General features: G+C 39.9%; 5 protein-coding genes across 11 annotated transcripts; 1 reads left to right on the forward strand and 4 right to left on the reverse strand.

Annotated features, from left to right (window-relative positions):
- Nucleotides 1-551: 551 nt before the first annotated feature.
- On the reverse strand, nt 552-1305 carry pigbos1 (PIGB opposite strand 1). Its single transcript, XM_076288211.1, has 2 exons — nt 1257-1305; nt 552-926 (listed from the first exon to the last, which is right to left on the reverse strand). The coding sequence occupies exon 2, from the start codon at nt 836-838 to the stop codon at nt 644-646; it is 195 nt and encodes a 64-aa protein (XP_076144326.1). The 5' UTR covers nt 839-926; nt 1257-1305; the 3' UTR covers nt 552-643.
- A 172-nt stretch (nt 1306-1477) lies between these two features.
- Nucleotides 1478-6067, forward strand: pigb (phosphatidylinositol glycan anchor biosynthesis, class B). The gene is made up of 12 exons (XM_076287692.1): nt 1478-1708; nt 2359-2488; nt 2572-2689; nt 3492-3596; nt 4005-4135; nt 4232-4372; nt 4461-4512; nt 4618-4829; nt 4935-4999; nt 5083-5296; nt 5397-5577; nt 5802-6067. Exons 1-12 carry the CDS (start codon nt 1597-1599, stop codon nt 5916-5918), a joined length of 1578 nt encoding a protein of 525 aa, XP_076143807.1. The 5' UTR covers nt 1478-1596; the 3' UTR covers nt 5919-6067.
- Nucleotides 6068-6455: 388 nt separating this feature from the next.
- On the reverse strand, nt 6456-15507 carry ccpg1 (cell cycle progression 1). 7 transcript variants are annotated; one of them, XM_076287699.1, is made up of 11 exons: nt 15416-15507; nt 14509-14579; nt 13915-14029; nt 13608-13693; nt 13276-13507; nt 12816-12908; nt 11766-12062; nt 10748-10860; nt 9401-9526; nt 7798-9182; nt 6456-7584 (listed from the first exon to the last, which is right to left on the reverse strand). In XM_076287699.1, exons 2-11 carry the CDS (start codon nt 14566-14568, stop codon nt 7398-7400), a joined length of 2694 nt encoding a protein of 897 aa, XP_076143814.1. In that variant the 5' UTR covers nt 14569-14579; nt 15416-15507; the 3' UTR covers nt 6456-7397. The 7 variants fall into 7 exon arrangements, with proteins under 7 accessions (XP_076143814.1, XP_076143808.1, XP_076143809.1 ...); XM_076287693.1 differs by lacking the exon at nt 15416-15507 and adding an exon at nt 14933-15396; XM_076287694.1 differs by lacking the exon at nt 15416-15507 and adding an exon at nt 14933-15394 and having other exon boundaries at nt 7798-9143.
- Nucleotides 15508-17455: 1948 nt separating this feature from the next.
- On the reverse strand, nt 17456-21371 carry dnaaf4 (dynein axonemal assembly factor 4). The gene is made up of 9 exons (XM_076286625.1): nt 21249-21371; nt 20728-20875; nt 20514-20647; nt 20170-20395; nt 19933-20066; nt 19023-19132; nt 18780-18933; nt 18265-18370; nt 17456-17559 (listed from the first exon to the last, which is right to left on the reverse strand). Exons 1-9 carry the CDS (start codon nt 21369-21371, stop codon nt 17456-17458), a joined length of 1239 nt encoding a protein of 412 aa, XP_076142740.1.
- Nucleotides 21372-22593: 1222 nt separating this feature from the next.
- Nucleotides 22594-26410, reverse strand: pygo1 (pygopus family PHD finger 1). Its single transcript, XM_076287700.1, has 3 exons — nt 26267-26410; nt 25438-25520; nt 22594-25320 (listed from the first exon to the last, which is right to left on the reverse strand). Exons 1-3 carry the CDS (start codon nt 26313-26315, stop codon nt 24103-24105), a joined length of 1350 nt encoding a protein of 449 aa, XP_076143815.1. The 5' UTR covers nt 26316-26410; the 3' UTR covers nt 22594-24102.
- Nucleotides 26411-27407: the final 997 nt, after the last annotated feature.

Below are 27407 nucleotides of genomic sequence, written 5' to 3' on the forward strand. Positions count from 1 at the left end.
AGCCAGGCTGCGGAGAAGCACTGACATGTGTGCTAGGCCTACAACCAAAGTGCTTATTCAAGGTCTAAGGAAAAAGGGTCAAAAAAAATTCTGACAATTCAACTACCTTACATTAAGTCTAATTGTGGATATACGTGTGTTGAACGCGGTAGAACATAAATTGTAGTCTTTGGCTATGTCCCACTTTGGGTTCTGATCATTTGAGTAACTCCAGGTGAAATCTGAGACGCATACTGTGATGAATTGAACTTCACTGCGCTGAACTTTATTGATACTTGACATGTATAGCTATAGCTCCATCTTGTGGTTCGCTGACCAGACTGTATAAAAATGGGTACAACCAGAGAATGTCTAATAAGCGGGCTCTGGTACAACCATGTAATGAGAAAGCCCTGCCGCGAATATTAGCCATCATTATACCTAACTACTCCTCGCAGTTTTGTATGTGAAAGAATCCCATTTGTGTCAGATCATTTTGCATGCAAAACACGAACCATATAGAACTACAATGACAGGCTAACACAGTGAAAGAAGCACCAACATCCAAATGGTCACCGTCAATGCAGCACTCATCTTTATTTAAGGCATAACGTCACAGAACATTTTAGAAATAATGTCTCTGCAGCTGATATTGTCTCTAACATTATTCGGACGTGTCCATTGATTGTCCGGAGGGTTTGTCAGGTATTGCATTCTCTTGCTTCGTGACTTCCTGCAGTTCTGCAGTCTGAGGTTTCTTCGGGAGTTCAAACATTGGTTTGTATACATATATGCCTCCAGCAACTCCAAGCAGTGTTGCCAACGCTATTTCGTTCAATGGTATCCTTCGTCGGAACATGTCGTGAAAAGGGAGCTTCTTTCGTTGTTTCTCATTTCATGTGGCCATTAGGCTATTTGAAGGTCGGTCCCAACAACTTCCATAAAAACTGTAAAGAAACATAGAGTTGGTTGCACATCTACCCAACTTTACCCATACGACACACAGGCGCAACAATACAAGCTCCCGCGGGTCAATATGATGCCAACTGTTTGACATTATATTTGCTGTCGCGCTAAGAAAGCCCTCAACTCTAACTCATCATCAACATGAGCGTTACATATGGGGGACACGTGACGTGACCGTGCTTATCTTAAAACCTTCAGTTTTCAGTCAAATAATAGTTGCCTATGTTCGCGATGCCAAACACCTTAAACGTAACGCTATCCTTCTATCCTAACAGTCCTTTATTCATTCAAGAGGCATTCACAAATCTTACCATGAATCTCACCAGCAGAAGGTCAATGACGTGTGTACGGCGCGACAGAGGGACAAAAGAGACCAGGGCAACAAAGTACATATTTTTTATATTTATATATAAAGGGTATCGTATTCTATGCAATACGTTCATTTGTAGGTAGGTGTACTATTTATATAAATATATAATACGATTATAAACGTTAATTTCCCCCTAGCAAAATATACATTTAATTGTATGACGTCACATCCAAAATACGGAAGTGGAGGAAAGGATATAAGTTTTTCGAGCTATTAGATATAACATGCCATGTGTTCATGTCGTGTAATGTGCCATGTAATACTCCATTTACTATTGCGGTATGGAACGAATTCGTGAGCGATTGAAGAACAAACCGACGTTTGCAGAGCCGGTTAAATTAAGGAAAAGGAAATCTAAACTCTACGACAATAATGCTGGTCCACTCCAGACAGGTATGGCTACACTGGGGGCTTGATTTTGAGTTCACTTCAGAGGGTAGTCTACTGTTGACGAGTAGGATAATAAGGAAATGGGATACTACAGCTATATTCTATCTGCACTACCAAGTATCCATCCAGTGGTTTTCTACTTAGCTCTCAGATCTCTCTAATTTTGTATAATGTCATAAAAGTGGTCAGGTTTATCTGCAGCCTAGGACAGAAATTCAAAAGTCGTATGACTAAGCTCATTAGCCTATAGTATCAAACCAGTGATTCCCTATTTGTTTGTCTTGTGATTATTATTATTATTGTTATTATTATTATTATTATTATTATTATTATTTTGCTTAATTGTGGCATATACCTTATTAAACTCCACACGTTTATTCACATTTCTACTAGTTGCTACTTGGTTTAACATTGTCAGGTGCAAGTTTGAATTCTTCCTTGTTTTCTTCCTGGAAAACTTCTTTGTTTTTCTATGATGCAACATACCTATGTTGAGGATGTCAGTAGGCTACATGTACAATAACTAGCCTATATAATCCTAATTGATGGTATAACCAGGTTCTACTCCCCTCTTGTTGCATTTTAAAGGGAAATATCAGGGTGTTATGCCGAATTACAAATAATAATAAATTATCTTCTGATATCATTTGTAGATTTTTTTGGCATCAATGCCTATCTATTCTCTGTGGCATTTCGTCTCATCAACTGCCTCCTGGTTCAGACCAACTTTGTTCCAGATGAGTATTGGCAGTCTCTGGAGGTTTCCCATCACATGGCCTTCAAATATCCTTTGTTTGTATTTATACATGGGTACTTAAACATTATACACTATTTGAACAAACACATGTTCATCCTTAACATATTACTTATGGATATTTAACTTGGGAGTGGACTGAGGGAATCAGAGGCTACTCTTATCCACTCATCTTTGCAGTTTTTTACAAAATACTGCATATATTTGAATGTGATACAGTTATACTCTTGGTAAGTGTAAATATTTTACTGCAACTGCATATATAATTTTGTAGTGACTGTAACCTACTAAAGAACCGTTATAAAGCATTTATTCAAATGTAATGATCATGCTATGGCTACTCTCTGGATTATGATCTGAGTCAAATCTATCCCAGTTATTTTTGGGATGTGGAATTCATGTGTTCATGTGTGCTTCATTGTTTATACCCCAAACCAAATAAAGAAGAGCAGTCAGGCAACTGCAGACCCTCATGCCTATAATTGGCCAGTAAAGAAAGTGAAAATAAATTCTTATTTCGGATTCAGGTCATCATGTATGAGTAACCTTCTAGCCTACCATGTAAGGAAACATAAATTAAATTGGACCAGCACTTAGTTAAGTGAGGGAACACACACATCGATGGATGGACCAACAGACTTGATTAAAATACCCTCCGACCCTGTCAGAGGTGATGATGACAAACTAACAAGCACACATAAACTAACTGCAATCACTCAACAGTGGATCCTGATGTTCCAAATCAACTTGTGAGTCATGAGTGCCTTTGAGACCTAAAGCTAAGTCATTTGCAATGTTTTAAGAATGGCATTCCTGACTCTTATAGCCATTCTCCACTGCTAATACATTGCAAGTTAACTGTTACCTGAAATTCTTTCCTAACACAGTGAAGCATAGTATTTTCAGCAGACATATTTCACATCATACCTCATTCTAGGGGATAGAATGCCAGATAGAATCCTTCTTACTTAAAAGAGTTAATTTCATTTCATGTCATGTGTGTTGTCATGTACACTGCGTTTCAATTAACAGGTGTGGCTGCCTCGTGTCCTGCAAGCACTTCTTGCTGCATTTACTGATGTTAAACTGTATGCAGTCATTAAAAATCTGGAAAGTCCAGATGTTGCACAATTAACAGTAGGTTACAGTATTTTCTTCATATCATTAAATGCATATATTTATTTGTCTGTTTATTGTCCATATCATTAAGTGGACCATGTACCTTTATTACATGGCTTGTTTGTACACACACACACACACACACACACACACATAGCTGTTAGCTGACTAGCGCAATCCAATTTGCTACAGAAATGGTGGCTATAGTAAGTGAGTGTTAAGTCCATCACACCCTGCTGAGACTGGGATTCAAAGTAGTGACCTCTGCCCATATATTTGCTTTAGAGTCAGAAATGTATCTTTAAACAAGTCACATTTAGAACAGTTTTGTTTGAATATAATTATTTTGTGCTAACTTGCAATACTGTGGGCAAAATACACAAAACTCAACTGATAAATTCCTAAATGAGCTATATTTGTCTTCAGTATTTCAGTCAGCTCTGTTCCTGGTTCACATGGTATTGTTGTACACGGACCCTGACCAATACCACAGAGACTATGCTCACAACTCTGGCTCTCTGCTACTACTCACTACCAGGATCCAAAACCCACAACAGGTTGTCCATATATAAATACATCTTGCACCAAATAAAGTGTCCTGCATCCTGATATAAAGAAACAAAATAAATATGATGTGTACTTTTGCTCTTTAGTGCAAAGTATTTGACCTTGGTTTCGCTGGCAGTGATTGTTCGTCCAACTGCCCTCATTGTGTGGCTTCCCTTGTTAGCATTCCATTTCTGGAAAGACAATGACAAGCTAAGACTCATAATTCATTATGGCCTTCCCATTGTGTAAGTAGGTGCATGCTAATTTTGCATTTGATTTTTAATCACATATTCTATCTTGAAATAATTGTTGGATTGTGATATTAATTTCCAGGGCCCTGAGTCTTGGAATTTCAACCCTTATTGACAGTCTCATCCATGGGCAGGTATATGAAGTAATATATACCAAAACATGTAAAAAAATGATATTACACATGAATCCAAGCACTAAATAATTACTCATGTATTCATGTTATGTTTCTTTGTTCTAGTGGACCCTGGTTCAGTGGAATTTCCTTAAGTTTAATGTCTTCCATAATGTTGCTGAATTTTACGGGTCACATCCATGGCACTGGTATTTCACTCAGGGATTCATGGTTGTGTTGGGATCTCATCTTCCATTCTTTCTCCATGGCTGCTCTCTGGCTTCCAAAAGATACAGAATACTGTTGTTCACAATTGCATGGACCCTTGTAATTTACAGGTTAAACATAATGCATTACCTTTCCAATTTTCTCATTTTGGTTGTGAAGATATATTGTAATACATTTTTATGTTAAAACTTAAGTTCTGATATGTTATTTTATAGTTTACTAGCTCACAAGGAGTTCCGGTTCATCTATCCCATCCTGCCTATATGTATGATATTTTGTGGTGAGTGTCCAGATACCAGATTCAGTGAAGAATGCCTATACTTTTTTATAATGCTTAGATCTCACAATGTGTTTTTATTTCAGGCATATCCTTGGCGAGCCTGAAAGCCTGGAGAAAAAAAGCTATGTGGTTCCTGCTCGTTACAAACCTCATCCCAGCCTTGTACACAGGCCTTGTTCACCAACGTGGGACTCTGGATGTTATGGGCCACCTCCAACCCCTATGTGACACGACATCAAACTCCTCTCAGCCCCAAGTTCTCTTCCTCATGCCATGCCACTCCACTCCTTTCTACAGGTATCTATATGTGCTCTTGTAATGACAAAAGTGGGCAAAAGGCAAAGTAGATTTCATGTTGATCCACATTCACTGCTTTGTATTCATGCCCACTGCATAGCCATATCCACTGCCCATTGAGAATGCGCTTCTTGGAGTGTCCTCCTGACCTGAGAGGGGATGGGAGCAGTATAGACGAGGCAGATGTTTTCTACTCCAACCCTGCAGCTTGGCTTATGAGAACATTTCCCTACAAGGACTCATTACCTTCTCACCTCGTGTTTTTTAATGTCCTTGAAAAGGTATGATTAGTTTTCATCTTGTACTTTAGGCTTATACAAGTTTGTGACTTAGCGTACCGGTATTTAGTACATGTATTAGCTGTTGTAATTGTGCAGTACAGATGATGAGGGTTTAAGTGTGTGAGAAGATTAACATAAACTGATTTGAAAATATAGGAGTTCAGGAAGACGACATGTAATTAATGAAGGGCTTTAACTAACTTAAGTACTATCACTTCTCACAGGAGATCTCTGCATTCCTGAAAGCAAATGTGTTTATTAAACACACTGAGATTTTCCACACTCATATTCCTGAAGGGCGAGTGGGACAAACCATCTTCATCTATACAAGAAAGCACTGAATCTGGGAGGGTCTGAATGCAAAAGCACTGTGTGGATTGCTGCTCAAGATTTACATTTTGTAACTAAAATATGATACCTGTAAAAATGAAGTTATAGAAATGTGCTTTAGTACTTGTAAACAAAATTAAACTCTAATTTCCATTATGTCCCTGACCTGTTTCATTTCTATTATTTTACAGTTTTGGTGAGCAGAAGAATCAAACATGGCTTTACCCTTAAGTTACATTAAAAAATAATGTGTACATTAAAGCATATTGTACATGTTTTGTGTAACTGATTGTTTTATAAGCCCTGTACATTCGGCAGACAGCTAAGGTGTTTATTTCATCCATGGGACAACCCCTGACATGCTGTACCTACTGACTAGCAGCAGCACAAACCAGTTACACGTCACCTGAACAATCCATCATCACGATCACACCTCATGGTACTTAGTCTCATCCCAGATTTAATACTTTGGGACTTGACACAGCTCAACTGATAAATGACCTAGATAATGTTGTGTAGATGTGTCAAAGAAAGACATGGCAGGTGCATTTCCATCAAACAATTTAATGGAGATTGCTCATTTTTCAAGTTAACAGCTTAACCACAAACCAAGAAATGGCATTAGGCATCATGAAAACAACCTACAATTGGAATGTTACTCAATTATTTGGGAAAGCAGAAACAAACACAAATGGCCCATCCATTACTTTCTATCATTGTATTCTATCAATTGGAGAACCAATTTAATCTGACAATTTTGTAAACATTAATTAAAAAAAATAATAAGAATTTGGTAATAAGTGCCTCTTCCACACGATTCAGGTTGCTACATTAGAGTTTGAATCACTGTGCAGAAATTAAAATAAGTAGATTTTTTTGGTCCTATATTTTTTTACACCAAACTAGAATTATTTGTTCAGCTTTTTAAATATGCTAAGTGACCAATCTTAGACATTCAGCCAATTAGAACAAATATAGGTAATTTTTAAAAGTGCATTTTCCTGTCATAAAGTTGCTCTTGAAACATCCAGAAACTAGAGCAAATGTGGCTTTATCCAGCAGTCTATGCTTTTAAAAAATAAAACTCTAGAAATCAGTAAATTGCCAAGGCTAAAGCTGAAACATTTTCAATCCAAGGCAGTAATTGACAATTATTCTCAAAATGAAGATGAATGTATTATTTCTACTAATGATAATTTATGGACAAACTGTCACTTCATCTGCTCTTTTTCTTCTTCTTTGTGCATGAGATTAGACAAGGCGACACTACAACTGCCATGGAGGCCTAGTTAGCGATGATTGCACAAACGAAGGGAGCGAGGAAACATTCCACCAGCATAAGGAGTCAACATTGTGCAAAATTACAATTAAGAGAATCATAGGTTTCAAGGACACATCCAAAATAAAATAAAACCAAGCAAACCATACAGTTTCAGTTTTAACCATCTGAATTACATAGACACTAATATCCTTAAAATCAAATTAAAATCCTAATATTTGGGATCAAATGGTATGGGCCCCAGCTCTATTTTAACATCCGCCATGTGTCTATCCGGGCGTCCTTGTCTACTCCATTTCCTCTCTTTCTGTGGCCGCGGACGTGCTCGCTGATGCTTTCGCTGATCTCTGGCCTCCCTGTTCTCTTTTGTCTTAGAATCAGGACCTTCAAGTGGTCGACTGTAAATTTACAAACAAAAGGGAGTTTACCCCTGGGCTTCATTCCTGGGTTCACAGCATTCGTATTCAACATGCAGAACTTATTGAGTTTCAGACCTAGTGACAAACAAAAGGCAAAATAAGGTACTACTTATTAGCATCATGCATCTGTCATTACCTCAGAAATGTCCATGCAATTAGTAAGGTTTAGTACCGTAAATCACACATCCTTACCTTGGACCATAACGTTTAGAATATGTATCTCCAAAAAAGTGCCTATAGATGTAGTCGTCCAAATCTTCAAACACATCATCATGGCTATGGTACTCATGCATATCCTCAAGGTAGTCCTCCACTCCACTGACAAAGTCTGTGAAAAGCATCTGGTCATGGATAAACACACCATTATGAAAGAAGTTCTTGATGAATCCCTCCAACTCATTCCAGTGGTGAAAGTGGTCCACCTCCTGTTGCAGATAGCTGTGAAGTAGCTGTTTAAACTCATCTGCCCGGATAGGGTCCATGGCTTTGTTGAAGAGACTCATAGATTCTTGGTAAGCACAGTCGAACACACCTGAGCAGCCTTTGGGGATACCTTTTGGACTTGCAAAGCCTGAATCCTTCTTGGTTCCAGCTTTGCGTGTGTTGCGTTCAGCCTCAGAAGATGAATCCAGAGTGGATTTTCGAGGGTGCTGATGAAAGGACTTGTGGGGCCTATGCTGCCACGACGCTTCCTCTGAGCTTGAGTCATCCCTGTGCGTTCTGAGAGGCTCTTGGCGTTGGGCTTTGGACTCTTTCCGTTCCTGGTACTTCCGTTCATGGGGTCGGCGATTTCTGTCGAACATGGTCGAGGCAGAGTCCTTGAAGGTGCGAAAGGTGGACTTGACAGAGTCTGAAAACTTCCGAAGATTCTCCTTCACTGCCTCTTTGGCCTTCTTGATCTGTTCTTTGTGGTGGTGCACAAATTCTTTGGTGGAGTTCTTCACTGCATCAAAGGTCTCCTTCACCTTGCCAATTATGCCTTCCTTTGGCCTCTTGGCTTTGGCTTGCCGATCCCCCTTGGCCTTCACTCGATCCTCCTTCGTCTCAACGTAGAGCCTCTCCCACAAGTCCGAGCGCTGCTGCTCAAAGCTCAGCTTCTTTTCCAGCTCCAGGAGGCGGGACTGCAGTTCCTCGGTCTCGGCGTCGGCGGGGCCGCGGCGGCTCAGCTCCTCCTTCAGCTTGTCGGTAGCCTTGCGCTCCACGTCCAGCTCGCCGCGCAGCGCCTGGGCCTCCACCACCAGTCGGTTCCGCTGGTCCCAGATGCCCCGCAGCCGCTGGCGCTCCTCCTCCAGGTGCTCCTTCAGACGCTGGTTCTCCTGGACGACCGAGTCCGCCCCGGCGCCGCGCTCCTCGAGCTGGCGGATCTGGGCGCGGAGGCTCCGCAGCTCGTCCTGCAGGGCGGACAGGGAGGCCTCCTCGTGCTCCAGGGAGCTCTTCAGCTGCCGATTCTCCCGGGCCAGCTGCTCCTGGTCCAGCTCCATGCTACTGCGCTCCTCCACCGTCTGCTTCAGTTGCTCAACCAGCTCAACCTTCTGGGCCTGTTTTGAAATGTCATGTGCTTGAAATGTGCTGCTATCCTGTGCGGTACAGTTTGGCAAGCAGTATAACTATCTGTATCAATGCTGTGCAGACATATGAAATACTATTAGACAAGATCTATTTTCTTTAACATAAATACATTTCAACAGTGGTGAATTTTGTTGCAGCGTGCATTTCACTCTGTACACTCTGCTCTCCATTTCAAATGGATTTCCTGTCAGCAGAGTCAGATGAACTGATACGTGGATCGTGTTACCTGTAACTCATCCTGTTTGAGTCTGAGCTGCTGGTTCTCCTTAGTTATCTTATCCATAAGTCCTGTGATGGACATCACCATGTTATGCTTTTCCTCTAGGTCTTCTCTTAGACTCTGAATCACTTCCTACATGTGGAGACAGTATCAACACTGTGAACAAAAGCCTGGCCCATTACAAGGCTTGTAGTGTAGACTGTGTGTGAGCCATGGTGTCAAACTCTAGCCTATATATTGTAACATACTCTCACACTAACACAGCATCTAAGATGTTGCTCTGTTCAGTTTTATAAATAGAAGGAAGGAAATGTTTCTTTTTTTTAAGCAAAGACAGCCAACCAGAGGGGTATTTCACAAAACCTAGATAACGGATTAAGCTGGATTGTTTTGGTTATCCTGGCTGAATTTAGCTTTGACTTGGTTTCACAAAAGAAATGGCACATAAGCTACCATGGAGATTTATTCTGTGCAGCAGCCAGGCTTAGTTTAATTGAAATGTTAATTATGTTGTATGGTTCAGTCAGCTGTCACTCCGATCAGACCTCTGCATGTTTTTAAAGAACGTTATTCCATCTATGTACCACAGCAACACCAATTGATTTAGTTGATTGGGTAGTGCTCTTTTCTTTATGATTTTGCGTGTCAAGATATGGAAACACTCACACATGGCTAAATGCGCATTCAGTTGCTCTATCACGCCTACTCTTGCTATTTTACAAAAATGTCCGTATTTCCCCATTCAAAAAGGAAATACTTCACTTCCTTGTTTGTCTATTTCAAAAGATGTTGAGTAAAGCTGAGAATGTTAGTGAATGTATCCTGAATTACTTACACCTGGCTTGACCTAGTCGCTTCTACTCATCCTGGCTTGGCGTTCAAGAACCGTGTTGAGCAAGGATGACCAGACAACGCAACCCTCGCAATATCTCTTATCTTGGATTTCTTAACTCTGCTTTTGTGAAATACCCCTCAGCTCACAAAGCTCCTCAAATGGTTTCTATGGTGTAGAGAGCACTGGAGAAGACTCCTTGCATAGCTCTGCTATACCCTTAAATGGAATATTTCAAGCTTAGGTTATAAAAATGTGTTCAGAAAAGAATATGATTGTGTTTAAACAACACAGGAGAGGAAAAGAGTTTAATTCTGAAAGCTGAAACAAAGTTCACCAAAAAATATTTTACCAGGAGGAAGGAAAGAACAGAAAGAAAGCCTACAAACTTAAAGTCTTGCAGTCTTTTCCCACCATTAAACCACCACGCTCCATAACTGTACTCCTTTTGATGATCCTGAGAGACGCTCGACCCGGACAGTGAGTTACTTGCTCTGGGGTGTGTTGGTGTACTTACTGACCTTGTTGATGTCTTTTTGAGGCCGATGACACTGATGGAGCTCTCTGGTGCCACTGGGCTCAAGTACACGGCTCCTCTCCACAATCCGCTGCCTTTCCTGGATCTGCACAGTGCCTGTGGGGGCAGAAATACCCCATGGATCAATGGTCATTTTCTTACATGTTTCTCAAATCACTGGGTATGGAAGGATCAAATAGGATGATGTGCTGAAAAAGACATTCCATCTAGGAAAACACAGTCTAATAAATGAGATGAATATTCATGAGATGAAAATACACATGCACTGCAAACCAACATATAAAATAAAAATCCACCTAGTACAGGTGAATCAGGGGATATAAACTTTAAAAGAAAAAAAGGAAAAAAATGTTTGCTGATCATAGAGGCACGACATATGCCATTATTTCATTTTCACTATTTGCCATCTGACACGGTGACAGAAACACACTGATTATTGTCTACTAGAATATTGGAGACAATGAAATGTTGTATGCAATTGTTTACTTTGATCACTGCATCATTCCAATGAAATGGCTTTCAGAGGACCCTTCAAAATAAAATAAAAACACAAGTTGTCATGCCACAGAGTGAAATTAAAAAGGACACAGATTTGATCCAATCTGTGTGAATCATGTGAAAACATGGAAGTTTCAGTACTTGACTTATCCATCTAGGCCAGCCTGTCATCCCATATGATTAGTCCATACCTTCAAAATAACCTGGAAGGCAAAGTCAGGGATGTTTCAAAAACATGGCAAGCTGACTCCAGACATGGTTTACGCGGTTTTGCTTTGCATTCTAACAAGAACTAATCTGACAAGGTAGACTATGAAACCATAATTTCCAGTTTGTGATCATCGGTACAGGAGAGAAACTGTGGCTTATTCTTTGTTCCATGAATATACTGTTCACCATCACAAATGGGGATTCCTATGAAGACATGTACTTCTGTAACATGAACACACACACCACACTGGTCTTTCTAAGGGTGATCTAGTTGCAGTTGGAGTTGCACTCACCATAGAAGTGTCCAACGCCCATGCTGATGGCCACCACCAGGGCCAGGAGGATGCACTTGTTCAGGGTGCCACTGACGTGGCCCTGTTGTGGCGTTCCAGCCCGAGGGTCCTGGTGCTCGAGGGGCTCCCCCAGAGCCTCTGCCTGGTCCCGCGGCTGCTGCTGTGGCGCCTCCTCTGGCTCCGAGCCGGCGGTGCTCTTCCTCACCCTGCGCCTGCGCACGGCTGGGCTGGCCTCCGCCTCCACCTCCTCATCGCTGCTGCTGGACTCTCCGACCACAGGTTGCTCCAGGGGGAAAACTGCAGCACCATCAACCACCACACACACACAGACACACACACACACACACTTGATGAGCTCATCCACTCGTGACCACAATAATAATATTAAATCTGGATGATGGTGGCACAGGAACTTATTTACTCTTGGATTTTTGACAAAACCGTTGAACATGGAACAGTTGCACAAGAAGAAGGTTGAATCTTAGGTTGTTTTCCTTTTAACAAAGAACTAATTCCGTTGAATTAGAATATGAACTATGCCCTTTCTTAAATTCAAATCACAGTGCTTTCTTTGACACAGATCACCTTCACAGCTATATCAAAAGCCCAGAACACAGAAAACTCAAGTTATCTTTTCCATACAATCTATCTTTTCAATCCTGTCACTTGACAGATGATTGCAAAGGAACTGTTGCTAGAGTAAACAAACTGTCACTGGCATTAGCTTTGGCACAGTGTTCGGTGTTAAGCGCCAGTAAGAGATTATGTTAGTTCATTGCTTAAGTTCACAACAGCTTCAAATCTAAGTGTAATTAGTCCAAATGCAAACCAATGACTATGTATATGACTATATTATACTACCATGCACCAATAAACATGCTTCTAAGTCTAGCCATGCCTTTACACACACAAAACCTCCATTGGAGCACAATTTATTTGCACCTATATGCCTGGCAGCACTGCCTTAGGCTTATCATGGCTGAGTCAGGGCTACAGTCAGAAAACACCACAAGCACACAGCAGACTAGCACCCAGTTCACAGGGGGCCACCTGAGAAAGAATGTCCAGCAGAAAGCTGCTCTCTCAGACGACAGCCAAACTTCCACAGAGTCTGAGTAAAAGTCCACTGGTTCATTATCCCACCTGCTTTCACACGTGGACAAATCAGAAAGAAGGAAGTTTCTCCATGTTTTTTTCTTTTACCCATACTAATCACACAAAACACATCAGCAATTCTGATACCATGCCCAGAAACAACTAATCACTCAAAAGTGTATTACACAAACACCTTATTACTGTCATTAATATTGCTTCAACCCACTGTGGCTGAAAAGAAGTCAAAGATGAAGAGTATTTCACCAGATGGACCCAGATTACAATTCTGTTAACATGACATAACATAAAATGCATGTATTCAGTTACAGGATAGTTTCCCTCAATTATTTCCTTAATGCACTTCACATTTATATGCTTCAATTCTGGCGTGTAACAAAGACAAGGAGAAGCACACCTGTCTCTGGTGCACTGAAGGTGTATTGGCTGCTTGAAGAGGTGCCCATGTAAAGGTCTTCGCTTCCAGCTGCCACCTCTTCTTCATCATCATCATCGTCGTCGTCATCATCCCCATCCCCTTCGACTTCTGCCTGCTCTTCCTTGGACGAGTCTCCCAAGGTGACGATGTCTGAGTGATCACTGGAAGAGCACAGTGTCACATGCTCGTCCGTCACCTCCTCAGCACCCACCTGGGGAGGACACAAGTCACTAGGATGCCAACACTTTAACACGGCTCTTTTAATAACACTTTCCTCGAATGATGTTTGCATATGACACCATCAGTCCCACCTCAGAAGTGGAGTGCAATTCCCCGAATGACTCTGCTTTTAGAGTGACATCCAAGGATGAGTCACCACGTTCCTCTTTTTTCTCAGCTTGAAAAATAAAGGAAAATACTCTGTAAAACCGTTCTCCACCAACAACTTTGTGGACAACTTCAAAAACTCAAATCCGAAGTAATGAGGGTGTTAATATACAAATGAGTGCTATATTGAATCGCTGTTACTAATTAAGGATGAATAGACCAACTGGATATTCCAAACTTTCCAGAAACTCCGAAATCCATGAACCCATAAGACAACACAGAGTAGCATACCACAGGCAAAAGCTGACTGGTCTAGCAGCTCAGTCTCCTGTATGGGTCCTCTCTCTGAGATCTCCACCTCATGTTCCAGTGCATTCTCAGGCCCCAGAGTCTCAATATCCGAGCCCTTAAAGGTAACAATGGCAGGCATTGAAACTCAGCGGTCAAACTCACATTACACAGGAGGCCAATCAATTTGACACACAAAACAGGGTATATTTAGCCTAGTTTCACTACAACAGACCCATGGGTAGGGGATACTTGATTTGTTGACAACATTTCAAATTCATAACATTAAAACGTCCATTAGCCTCAATGTCTAATACTTCAATGTCTAATCCACTTTGTGGATTCAACGTCAATTTTGCTAAAGCAACATGCAGGCCTAGTCTAATAACCAGGCATTAGACTAGGTTAAAATGAATAACAGAATTACATCTTCACATCTTCAGAATTGTAAAATTCAGTAAGAATTGTAATCCTATGGTACATTTTACAAAATGTCTTACTTGATATCAACAATGAATAGTGTTTGGATATGAACCTGATGAAAGGCTGTGTATGACTACAAAATGTCTGACCTCGTTTAGATTTGCACTGACTTACCTCATTACTAATGATGGTCCATCCACAGGAGGATTCAGTGTCACTTGAGCTCTCTGACATTTCAACACTGCCTGAATTAATATAACCAAATATAACCAAATAAAAAGGTAGTTTAGTCACCAGCTTAGGTCAATTTCCGGGACCTTCAAACTGTAAACTTCAATGCATCGAGATGAAGAAAAAAGTGTGTTGTGGTTTGTTTGCTGAGCTGGTCACGCTGACCTGAACTTGTTAAATGATTACTGAAATTTTAGTCAGTTGACATTAGTGACTTGGACAATAGACGTATTTTTCAAATACTTCAACTTGTGCGTTGCAGGGTAATATAGTTATTGTAGTAATGTAGTCACAATCATCGTAATGCCATGAATAAGGGATAACACCAACCAACATCATTAATACGTCTACAAGAAACAGAACTCACCGCATGACAAGCTATATTCTAGTATATATTCTCCAAAAATATTAACTGTCAGGGTTGGGGGGAAAACGCTTGAAACGAATGCAGGGGACTGCATTGCGCTGAGGGACAGTGCAATGCTGCATCTGAAACTGGTTGGCGAATTAAAGAGGCCATAGCCCAGGGACATACTGTAACATTTACAGCTAAAGCAGTAACATTACAACAATGTTCCAAAAGACGTGTGGCAACCATGCCACCCAGCGAAGCAAGAAAAACGCCCCTGTTTAGTTGAATATCCACAGTGTACACAGAGCGGAACATCGGCTATACTACCACCCACCACCAAAGCTTTTGAACAGAACAGAAACCACTGGCTAACGTCAGCTAGCAAACTAGCAAAACCTCTTTTACTGCCAAGCTACCAGTTCGAGGAACAAATACTTTCAATACAGAAGCCATCTCAAGCTATAAAGGCACGTTAATCTAATGTTTTGCATGCATTACCTGTTAAAACTGTCCTTATCCAGTGTACGTAAGAAAACGGCTGATGAAACTACAACCCAACTGGGCGCCCTCTCTCCTTCACTAGCCAACGTTAGCCTAATGCAACATCAACAACAAAAACATCTAAAGCCACTGACGCTAGTTGGAGAAGCGGGGTTCATAGGGAAATGAAGTTCTGCATTAATTTCCTGACGAAAGAGCCAGGCACTGTAAGGGATTGCAAAACTACATCTCCCAAACAGGATCAGATTGTTTCGGAAACTTGATGAACACAACGTGACTATGTTAGAATAAATAATTAAAATGAGATCCAACGCTGGATACATTTAGTTATAAAAGCAGGGTACTTTGAACAATATATTTTCTTGGTAATGACAAAGTAGGTGCTTCGATAGTGGCTTTATTTTTATTTATTTATTTGTATTAATAGTGGTTGCCAAGGAAGTGTAACCACAACAAAGATATCATCAGAGACACATGGGGGCTGGCTTCATTAAACTCGGCTAGCTTGAAGCAGAGACTTAAGTAGTATTTAAAACCCTTTCACAACAAGGTAAGTTTTTTCCTCCAACCACACATTTTCATTAATTTCATATTTAACTAGTTCTTTAACATCTGGAGTACAGCTAGAAAACGAATAAAACGTTTCGATTGAGATCTAACGTTAAGCCTAGAAAGGGTAAATTGTACCCTACAGCTAATAAGTTTGACCAAACTGGCGTTAGCCTACTTAACCAGAGGCGGTCATCGCGGGTTCAAGAAGTAAAGGTTCTGCAGTATTTGATCCAATCATTTAGTAAACCAGCTCATCCTAATTAGCAGCCAGGTAGATCAGATAATTAGTGATATCGCCTGTGTTAAGTGCACTGGTAGAAAGAATATATGGCAGGACTTTTACTTTCTGGACACGGGATGTCCGCCTCTGACTAGCACCCTAGATTATTGACAACTGTTTCAGTTAAAGCTAATATGTTTTGTAACCTAACATATATTAGTTATATCAGTAGTAGTAGGCTATATTTGCATGAGCTGTAGGCCTATTAAATTGAAGCTATTATACTTATAATGTTTACAGAACTTTATTGACCGTTGCCATTCTGATTTTGCATTTTGGATAAAACAAACAACCATAATAACAGTTATGGAATTGAATATTGTAGACAGCTGATCAGGTTTGCCAGAGTTTATTGTAGGCTAATTCACACCTTAACATTGACAGAATAAATGAGCTTTTGATAATAGATTTTGCGTATAATCAGATAATCTGTCCTTCATCTATAGATTACATCTATCTATCCACTCCACAATGTCTGAAGGAAACAGAAATAGCGCACACTGTGTCAACCCTGGGAACCCTGTGTTTTCCTGTATGATGAATCCAGTTTCTCAGATGCCATCTCAAGACACAAACAAAGCCATCGCTAGTCCTTTTTACAAGAGAACATCCTCTGATTATGGACACGGCCCTCCTACATTCGAATCTTCACCCTGCACCTACCACCCTTTATCACAGAAATTCTCAGAACACCTGGGAACGTGTGGAATGTACCGTGACAATTCCTTCAATACTAGCTTGGACAGAAGCAAGGTGTAACTGTAGCTGGCAGTTTGACGGTTGAACTCTAGGACAGTCCTAGTTAAAAAAACAGTTACTACACTGGATGTCCTAGAACACATTGTAAACTAGCATGATGACAATGTAGGTTATGTTTGAGCATAAACCTTTCTCAATAAAGATGGAAGATGAAAGCAAAGTCGTGAGCAAAATCGTGTGTATTATTCATTCATTATTTAAGTATGTATTACATGTTCATCTGACACTTGTCACATCATGATGTGATTAAACTATTGGTATATATAAAGTATATAAGGAAGGGATGTTGCCAGTATATTTAACCTTATGTTATAAAAATTCTACATTTAGTTTTATTTACACATGTACATCATGTCCCTTTCTTCGTAGCAAACATTCAACAGCAGGCATTTACTTGATACATTTCACATCAAACACTGTCACCCACTGCTTCATTCAAGTAGGGGTTAGACTAAGGCCCCTTGAATGATGTCTCTAATTTTTTGAGTGTCTTCTTGTAGTTTTTGATTGTCAGGGTCAATTTTCAAAGCAGCATGATAGTCCTGCAGACCTTTGTGATAAGATAGGATAGCTTTAGTATTTCACCAGTAGATGGCAATAAAACATGCAAATTGTAATGGTTGCATAGTTACTGATGTTTTTAAATATAGCTCATCTATCACCAATAACAACTAAATAAATCACAGTTCCATTATTTATACAACAGTTAGGTTCGGTTAAACAATTTAGTAATTTCTGATTGAACGAGAGGTATTCCAGAGTGGGGATATCCCAGGACATCCCGCTATGGGACAACCCCACTCGGTCTCCACACAGCTAGTAATCACTCCAACATGAACGTTCCATTAATTCAAAACGAGGGAGCCTCAATTTCATTATTCCGCATGTGACAGTTATTGAGTGTGAAAATGGAGTAGTGTGAATGCTCAATATAGCATGTGATGTACAGACAAGCAAGTAGGCTATACAAATTATTGTGTGCACAACCACATGAAGCCCCTCTCACTGAATGTGGCTCTCGAATTATATGCTGCGTTGCTTGGCAACAGGACACCCCAAGACTAAGATTGGAACTATTTTTTGGGGCGAACACACAAAAATCAAAGTAAACGATAGAAAACAGAATTTAGTGTGGGGCTGATAAAGGATATACCCACGGCTGTGGGTACCAACCCCACTTTCACTCATGCTAGATTGCTTAACTAACATGACTACAGTAATTGGGCACACTGGTTTCAAAGCAGGATATACAAACCTTCAACATATAGCTCAAGCTCACAAAATGCAGTGCCTCTTCTTACATGAGCCTTCAACCTGGCAGCTGCATTGTCAGCAACTGGTGGGGTTAGTAACTCCAGTGCCTACCAAGACATACATATAGGGATAATCTTCATTTTAGGCAAGGCAAGGCAAGTTTATTTATATAACACATTTCATATATGGGGTAATTCATTGTGCATAAAAGCGCAATGTTTAAATGTTTAAAAAGTAAAAAATACATAAAATAAAAGACATAAAATACAAAACATTGAATAATTAAAAGAGAAGAGAGTACAAAACAACACATTACTGGAAGACAGCCAACAACTTAACCTTATTCTTAGTCATACCTCCAGTTAGGCTGTTGCATTAAATTTAGCTTTAGACCAGCTAATCCAAACAAAACCTAAAAAATTGACCATCAGACAGTCTCTCGACAGGTTATTATTACTGTGACATTTTAGGGGGAAAAGATTGTGTTACTGATTTTTGATGTTGAGATGTACTGACTTGAGAGGAGTCTTCAATGGCTTTGTGAAGATTCCTTAGCTTGAGATGACATGCAGCACGGTTAGAGTACAGTGAAGGAAGTTTTCTGTTGAGCTTCAAAGCGAGGTTGTACGCATTGAGGGCGGCCTGGTAATTCCCAGCAACAAAGAATTTGCTAGAACAAACACAAATACATGAGGGAACATTAGTTCCACAGGACCCATACTAATGTTTGAATTAGCCATGTAAGGAACTTGCACTTACTCCCCTTTCTCCTTCAACCAGTCAGGATTCCTCTCCTCTGGCTTGAGGTCATCAAGCTCTGCCAAATCTGCAGCCACTGCACGCCTGGCTTCAGCTTGCTTTTTGAGCCACTGATCAAACACAAGTGTAGAACGAGAAGAACATGCATCATGCTCTTAAGAGCCACTTGTTCTTATTTTCCTATATTCTCAGATTTCACTTACAATATCATCATGTACAGTTCTGACAAAGGCATTGTGTTTTTCCACATTATGAAAAAGTATACTTAGTTCAAAATACAGCTGATTATACACCACACCACACCACATCCACACCCAGTACGGTACCCTACAATAGATTTACAGATTTACATTTGAGTTTCTAAACATGCCCAAACCCAAAGTTATTGGAGGAGTTGGGGTTGTTATGGACATCATTCTGTGCAGGTGTTAACACATTTTTTTCATGGTCTAACCACAAAGAATCAAATGGCAAAATCTCACAGGAGTTGTTATGCTGGGGCATCAGTTTTAAACATCAAACATCCCTTGCATGACCATGTATCATCAGTATGAACATGAAGATGTTGCAGAAACTAGTGCTGACAAAATCATAATTTAAAAAACAGTGAAAGGTTAAATAATATTGTTTTAAAGGTCATCTTTGCAATGTAAGCATGCACATAGAAATATAGTCTATTCTAGTTGTAATACTAATATTCTTGATCAGGGTAGAAAGTAGACATGTCTTGTGCCATTTATGGTGATCATTTAGAACACACACACTCATTTAGAACACACACACACACACACACACACTATTATTATTATAATAATAATAATAATAATAATAACAACAATAATAACAATATCCTTATTACAAATACAATTATTATTCTGAGAAAAGGAACACCCAAAAAAACTGTACTCACCTCCTCCTCTTCAGGAACTCTGGATTCTCGCAGTGCAGTGGGAAAGACTCTTGGTGTGAAATTTACTTTAATATTGCCACAAGACCTTGGACCCGGCAAATCAACATTTTCAGTTTTGGGGACATTTTTATTACCTACACAACAGGCAAAATAAAACATAAAACATAACTTATCCAAGACCTACAAGCTATACAAGTTGCGCAACCAATTGAAACATAGCTGTCTTGATCTACTAACCTAGCTGAGGTATAACGCCAACTCTTCCTGAGGACAAGGGGACAGATAACTTTTCAACTTCGCTAATTTCAGTGTTTCTCACTGATTGGATACTTTGTTGTTGTGGCTGGATAGCCTTCTCTTCCTTTGATTTGTGCTCCAGTTTCCAGGTTTCTAACTCATTTACAGCCTTCTTACACTCGTCATTCTTTATTTTCTGAATTTTTGCTCTCTCCTCTTCCTCAAGCTAGACAGAGCACACAGATATGAAAGATAATGGCATGATTAAATAGACATAAATAGGCTATCCTGTGCACAAACACAACATCATCATCATCATCATCAACAACAACAACACTTTGTACCTTCATCATAGTTTGTAGAGCAAATTTGCTCTCCTCCTGCTTCTGTGCTGCTTTAGCTTTTGAGTCAGCAGCTGCTTTTTCCTGGGCTTTAAGAATTGCTTTTTGCCTGATTTCTTTCTGTTTCTCTCTGTCCTCTGTAATGAACACACTATAGTCAGGCAATGTTTCTCAGCCTTTGCATTAGTCCTAGGGAGAATTCACCGAAGTAGCTTACCATTGAAGGTGGTGAGTTGATTCCAGAGTTCCTCTTTCTGTTTTTGTAATGTAAAAACAGCCACTCCGTTTCCAATCTTTGCAATACTCTTATCATCATCCACAGGAGCAAATAGGAATGCCTCAAATAAAAAGGGAGGGAAATGTACCTAGAACCCATAAATTAAGAATAAATCTTGTTAGATAGCAGAACACCTTTATAGATTATGCTACTAGAACAGAACAATCTATTTAAGAGGGTAGCTATCAACAGTAGTATTTGTCTTGTCTTGATGTCATGGGTACGCTGGCGACTACGCCGCTCCATCCGGCATCTTTTGTCTTGTTGTAATGTGTCTTGTTTGTGGAGCGCTTTGGATTGCACTATGTGCATGTTAAATGCGCTTTATAAATAAATCTGACTTGACTTGACTAGATTATGAAATTATTTAGCATGCAATTATGTGACAGGCTGCAGGCTAGCCAGATATGTTAGCATTTCATAACATGTTAGCTCAGTGAGAGAAAGTCCAGTCCACCAACCTTTAAATATTCATCCGTTGCAAAAATGTCAACATGTTTAGCAGTCATCCCCTTTAAAGGAACACTAATGTACACTTTCGACTCCGTTTGAGTCCATGAATAATCTTTGACCATTAATGGCATTCTTACCTAAATGAAAAGTACACTGATGTTAATTTCTCACAAGTTTCAACTCTGTTGCTACAACAGTGGTTGTTGCCTAGGAGGGACTTACATTTCCGGTAACGTCACTTCATCAAAGACTGGCTGTGGTCATCATCATCTAGGGTTGCCACCTGTGTCTGACAAAAATCCTGGACATTTTGACCATCCAATCGACCTTTTTGTTTGTAAGCAACGGCGCCTTTCGCACATCTAACCCAAGATAAAAACCGTCATTCTAATCGACAATTGTATAGCTAAAATTAGTAAGAATGACAATTTCTAGTTATTTTCATTCTAGAAATTCTATATATTTTCAAGTTTTTAGTTGTGGACACCTGGGGGCAGTATTGAGAAAAAAGGGGGAATACATAATTAGGTTCTGCTTTTTTGCTTATGTGGAATAAACTTTTCTTTCTCTGTCTCTCCTTGTCCCACACACTCTCCTTCTCCACCTTACCATTTCTAATGAACCTCCACGGTGCGTGCCCCCACCACCACCACCCATGTTATGCTACGTCATTTTTGTAGAGCCAATAAGTCTGTGCATACGTTTATGGACGTAGGCACACTTCAATTAAACTGAAATACACATTTTGCGCATCATGTACAAAAATCCGGGACATTCAGTGTCCAGGATTTTTATTTTCCTGGACAGACCATGAAAATACTGGACAATCAGGAAAATCCTGGACAGGTGGCGACCCTATCATCATCCTTCTTACTTAAGTTTCCATCCAGGTATGAAACACAAGTCAACGCGATCAAAAAGATCACATTCGAACTATCTCTAGTGAAAAAGGTCGAAGACCCTGCCAGAGAATTTCTGATATGAGGAGAACTTTCACTCTCAGAACACCAAGACTGGCTGCAGTAAGTTACTGTAGAGGGCACTCGCGAGCAAGCTTATGGAGCTTCACTGACCAATCAGCATTTGCAAAATGCTAGCGTGTTAAAGGGCAAATGTCAGGTCATCAACATTTTGAATTAATATTAGTTAATGTGTAGCCTAGATAAATCAGTGAAGGTGTACATTTTTTTAAAATTATTACTCTAAATGCACTACAACATGTACAGCCATTTCTGTCAAGATCGCATTTCAAAACACAAATTGTAATGGGAAAACTAAGATTAATTGATTCAAGTATTAACTAAACAAGTCTTGCCTGTGGGGCTGGTTACACAAAAGTATCAGGAACATGTAGAATTTCAGAAATCTTTTATCAACACCACACATTATCTGATGACAGCAGAAATGAAATCTAATAAATTAACAGAATTATTCAACATAAATATTGTTTGTATAATGAGGACCAAACTTGCTATTTGGCTGTGATGAATATCAACATTCAGAGTATTAGGGAATAATATTGCCGCTTAATGTACTTCTAATGAACTGAAGGACCAGTACTACATTATAATGCAGCATTTTGTTCAACAGAGAACCACACACTCAGATACAAAACAGATTACATTCACAATGCCACATTGTTGAGGAAGATTAAATGGCACATTTTTGAGCAAATGCAAAAATATGAAAATGATTTTGGAACCATAAAAAATAGTACATATGACACAAATTCTATGTTTAACAATGCATATTAAAATAATACACAAAGAACCTATAAAGGTAACATTATGAAAGTTCTGAAACCATATTCAGGGTCACAAACTATGATTTGTTACACCTTGACAAAAAAAATATTGAATAGTGTGCATCATTATAAAATAAAAGGTCTCTATAGTATATTAGTAGCTGAACAATCACAGAAAAGCAATAAAAATAGAAAAGTGTAGGCTATATATTATATCATTCTATCTTTAAACTGAAAAAGACTGAAAATATCGGTGTACTCACAAAAAAATATTATCTGATCACCATTGATATTTAAAATACTCCATGAACTCTAAAGAAAATATTGAATAGAGCTTACTGCCAAAGGAAAATCTTAAAGAAAAAAACAATATGGAAAAGCATAGCATGTGTATGTAATGCATTATTAGATATATCTGAAAATGTCTAGATATAGCCTATGCAAGAATGTTCCATGCTAACATATATTAACTTTATGTTCGTACATTCACACAAATGATTTTTCTCTGGACACTTTAATGCTACATTCCAGAAAAAAATCATTGCTACATTCAGTGCCAAAGCTGATGGGAAAATATGACTGTTTTATTTCAGTTTGTTCAAATGATACTGGTCATTTTCATATAAGGCTTTGGAGAACTTCAGCTGCATCTAATATCAGCCATAACAGCACCATATGAACACAGATTACTTGACATTTTTGAGAGGCTCAGGACAGTAAAGTGAATCTACTGTAACATACATCATAGGCCACCTTTGACAGGAAAAGTGCTGTGGTGTAATTGCTTGTTCGATCATATCTCAAGGCATCTAGTAACATGTCCTCACAAAGTAAAAACTGTCTCTCTTTGAAATGTCTACCCTTTGTCTGCTGAAATATATATCTTCCCAGCAATGACACTCAAACAAAATAAATCACGGATAAATTCATGGGTCATGAAAGTCATGAGACTACAGAAAATTGTTTACTATTGAGTTTTGACTGAAATAGTTTCAAACAACTACAAACAAGGGAAACTGTCCATAATTCTGAGCATTGCATGTTCAAAACCACCCGCTGCTTTAAAGGTACAGAATGAATATCCAGGGAACACAGTTATGCAATGCAGATATGTTGCGCTAACCCTCACTGCTGACTGTGGGTGGTCCAGTGGTCTCCCTCGATCTGACAAGCTGTGCTCCCTTCTCCTCCATACAGGTGTCACAGCCCCAGACTGCTGACGCCTCAGCAGCTAGCAGGTTGTAGGCTGTCTCAGTCATGCCCGTACAAACCCTGTGAAACCATTTCTGACATGAGGCATCACACAGGATGGCGTCCTGGTCATCGTTCACTTCATTTAAGCAGATGCCACATGGGTACACAGGCTCGACAGATGAAAGGCTCTGTCGACTAGGATGCGCTCCAAGTTTGTTTGCACCAGTCATGCCAACACCACCACTATTCCTCTTACGCCTCTCCTCCAAAGAGCTTGTGTCCAAGGGAATACAAGAAGGTGGAGACTTTTTCAGGGCATCATTAGTAGGGTGGATGATACCATTGATCTTTTCTAAAGAGTTAGGGTGCACCCCATCTTGACTGATGGGTGCACCCCTGGTTTTGGACTTTAGGTCAGAGGTCTTGTCCATACACACATTCTCCTCAGTGTTCTGGCCTGGCTTGTGTGGTGAAGTTGTCTGGGACGTGCTTTTGCCTGAGGAATCACTTGCATCTTGTCTGGACATTGGTGGGGTGGACTGTAAAAAGTTGCTCTGTTGTTGTTGTTGTGGTTGTTGTTGCTGCTGCTGCTGCGTAAAACTAGGGCTAATATCTGTGCAGGCCTTCCCTGTTGGATTTCCACTGTTATTACCCTCAGAAACAAAACTGCGGCCTGTGTCTGGAGGTGCACTTTGGTTGACATTATGAATCGGCATCTGATTAAAGTTCTCTCCTGGGCCTGGTCTGAACGGCTGACCCGAAGGAAATGGCATGTTGCTGTTGTTACTAAACATGGACTGGTTTCCATAGTTAGGATTCTCTGGGTGCCCATAATTAAACCCTGGGGGTCTATTAAAAGTCATACCCATCTGATTCTGGGCAAATGGATGAAGCTGGTTTCGCACAGGATATGCTCCCCCGTAGGGTGCAGGCATTCTGTTTTGGATATGTGGGACCATTCGGTGTGGGCTATAGCCACAGAATCCTGGGTAATTTGATGGGCCAAAATATGGGTTTGTAGCCAACAGTGGCTTATATGATGGCACACAAAAACCATCATCAAAAGGGTTAGATGCAACTAAGTGATCAGCACTTGGGTTTGGCGGTGGTGCATACTCTGAGAGAGGGGCAAATGGGAGTGCCTGAAAATGTAGAGAAAAGTTACTGACACAGAATTGTAAAAAGTATTTTTGTTCTGTGATTCTTATTACAAAAATAATAGACATATTTAAAATTGTTATGATTCACTTATGCACTACCTGTGTGCTTGACTTGCGTTTTTTCTTATCTGGACTCCCAAGAAGCAAGGGCCCTCCTAAACCATCAAGCCCACCATCACCACCTGTAAGGACATAAGGGTCCTCCTGATCATATTGTAGGTCTACTCTTAAGAATGAGGCCTATACTGTTATAATAATAATAATATAATAGTTACAATTAGGACACTGTCACATTAATTATAGGCAGTTTTGACTTTTATTTTTTTACATGTTCAAAACGTGGGAGTTCTGCTTTAACGTTCCCTCCTTTTAATCTAGCCATATCTCTCCTTGAACTTTTACATCGTAAAAATAACTGAGAGGTGGTCCGTTTATAAACATGATTAGCCTACTATTTAGCTAGCCTTGTACAAAATAGTCGAAAATAAGCACTGAAACTATATAAACTGCAAGAATGTAAACGGCAATGCACCGATAAGCTATGCAACAAACTTCTAGAGACGCAGTCTTCAGCAGAGCATTTATGTAGGCTATCAAGGCTATCGTATTCGTGAACGAGTTGTGAAAGTTACCTTTAGACTACAGCGACTACAGTACATTCCGATATAGTTTCATCCACATACTTTACAGAAGTTTAGGCATAAATAAATTAAATCAACTTCTTTGCCTAATTATTTTCACCGACATCAGCTTTATAGCGCTGTCTCTTCTGAGTTTCATTCAATTCTTCTTCAAAGGCCTTGAGGTAGGCCGTCAAGCTCCTTCACAGGCGTAATTACGGTCGAGACTTGTGTACAGCGTCTGCCCCCACAGACACTCCATGCCACGCTCGACCGAAAATACAGAAAAGCTAGAAAAGCTACGTTACCTCTGTTTCTTTTTAGAGAGAAGGTATCTTTATCCTGTTCTGTGGACATTACAGAGTTCCTTACATGACTCCCAAACGGCAAAACGAGCAATATTATTTAAGTGGTTGAAAAGGTACCGCACTCGTCTTCCTCTTCGCAGCAATCACAGCTATCTCTGTGTGTGACCAGGAAAGCTGCAATCGTTTGCAAAGTTTGGGAGGAGCGGACGAATTCAACTTTGCGATATATAGTAGTATGCGGGGAAATTTGTGTAAACACGGTGTGATTGTGGCAAACTTAGCAACAATTAAGGTAATCGATTTCCAAAAACTACACTTAATTGCAGTTTTGAAAAAGCCGAACAGTAATGTGGAAGAACAGATACCCCTCTACATTAGCATGTGAGTGTGTCTGCACAGCTCCGTTTGATGAGGTGCCGCTCAGACAGTATGATGAACCGCTGATGTAACACTGCGACTGGGAAAAGATATGATCCCACCAAACAAGTCAGTGAATTGGCGGGAATATTTTACCTTTTTAAATGCTGATTTGCTACATACATTTTGAAATTCGAATGGTACTGTGCTGGAAAGTAGCTATTAAGACTGTCCGACAGCGCCGTGTATTTCCTTGGCAAGTAGCTAGCCTACCTACACATCAAAGCCGCCAGAAAACATCAAAGGATGCGCCGCCATTTCTGACCGCGATGCAACTTTTTTTCCCCCTAGTCTTGCAATGATTTGTCTACATTGTAACAACAACACTAATAGCAAAGCCAGTGGCCTGTGAGGTTATCACATGCTTTAGCTCTAGGCTTACATATATAATCATTCGACCTGATGCTACTTTTAACACAGACCAACCATATTAATAGGCTATTAGGCATTTTTTATACAGCTACGAAATTATCGATACCTATCAGCCTATTTATATTAAGGAATATCATCATAATGGTGGCGGGCAGTAACTTCAGTAGCCTATCTTAGATTGTGCTATCCCAATGACATTAATAGATTGTGGGGTTTTTTTTTGTAGACTAGTCTCAATGGAAACCAGTAGTCAGTATTAATGTTTAAATCATTTTTGGCTTTTATTAGACATTTTAGGCTAATATTTTGGCATGAACACCGTCATTGTACAGAAAACACACACTGGAACACC

Source organism: Alosa pseudoharengus, unplaced genomic scaffold (genome assembly GCF_046254945.1).
Source record: "Alosa pseudoharengus isolate Yale_2024_CS ecotype anadromous, Long Island Sound unplaced genomic scaffold, YU_APseudo_1.1 YU_APseudo_1.1_scf_16, whole genome shotgun sequence".
NCBI classification, from domain to species: Eukaryota; Metazoa; Chordata; class Actinopteri; order Clupeiformes; family Clupeidae; genus Alosa; species Alosa pseudoharengus.

Excerpts from the sequence above, each read along its gene's own strand:
- pygo1 (XM_076287700.1), bottom strand. The coding sequence starts at position 26,315 with ATGTCCACAGAACAGGATAAAGATACCTTCTCTCTAAAAAGAAACAGA. Across the intron at positions 25,521-26,266 it reads CTCTCTAAAAAGAAACAGAG|GTGGTGATGGTGGGCTTGAT; the intron begins GTAACGTAGCTT and ends ATGTCCTTACAG. Across the intron at positions 25,321-25,437 it reads AACGCAAGTCAAGCACACAG|GCACTCCCATTTGCCCCTCT; the intron begins GTAGTGCATAAG and ends CTACATTTTCAG.
- pigb (XM_076287692.1), top strand. The coding sequence starts at position 1,597 with ATGGAACGAATTCGTGAGCGATTGAAGAACAAACCGACGTTTGCAGAG. Across the intron at positions 2,690-3,491 it reads GTGATACAGTTATACTCTTG|GTGTGGCTGCCTCGTGTCCT; the intron begins GTAAGTGTAAAT and ends TTCAATTAACAG. Across the intron at positions 4,513-4,617 it reads ACAGTCTCATCCATGGGCAG|TGGACCCTGGTTCAGTGGAA; the intron begins GTATATGAAGTA and ends TCTTTGTTCTAG.
- ccpg1 (XM_076287693.1), bottom strand. The coding sequence starts at position 15,098 with ATGTCCCTGGGCTATGGCCTCTTTAATTCGCCAACCAGTTTCAGATGC. Across the intron at positions 14,030-14,508 it reads GGACCATCATTAGTAATGAG|GGCTCGGATATTGAGACTCT; the intron begins GTAAGTCAGTGC and ends GTTACCTTTAAG. Across the intron at positions 7,585-7,797 it reads TCTAAACGTTATGGTCCAAG|TCGACCACTTGAAGGTCCTG; the intron begins GTAAGGATGTGT and ends GTAAATTTACAG.
- dnaaf4 (XM_076286625.1), bottom strand. The coding sequence starts at position 21,371 with ATGCCATTAATGGTCAAAGATTATTCATGGACTCAAACGGAGTCGAAA. Across the intron at positions 18,934-19,022 it reads TGGTTGAAGGAGAAAGGGGA|CAAATTCTTTGTTGCTGGGA; the intron begins GTAAGTGCAAGT and ends TGTTTGTTCTAG. Across the intron at positions 18,371-18,779 it reads CCATTGAAGACTCCTCTCAA|GCACTGGAGTTACTAACCCC; the intron begins GTCAGTACATCT and ends ATGTCTTGGTAG.
- pigbos1 (XM_076288211.1), bottom strand. The coding sequence starts at position 838 with ATGTTCCGACGAAGGATACCATTGAACGAAATAGCGTTGGCAACACTG.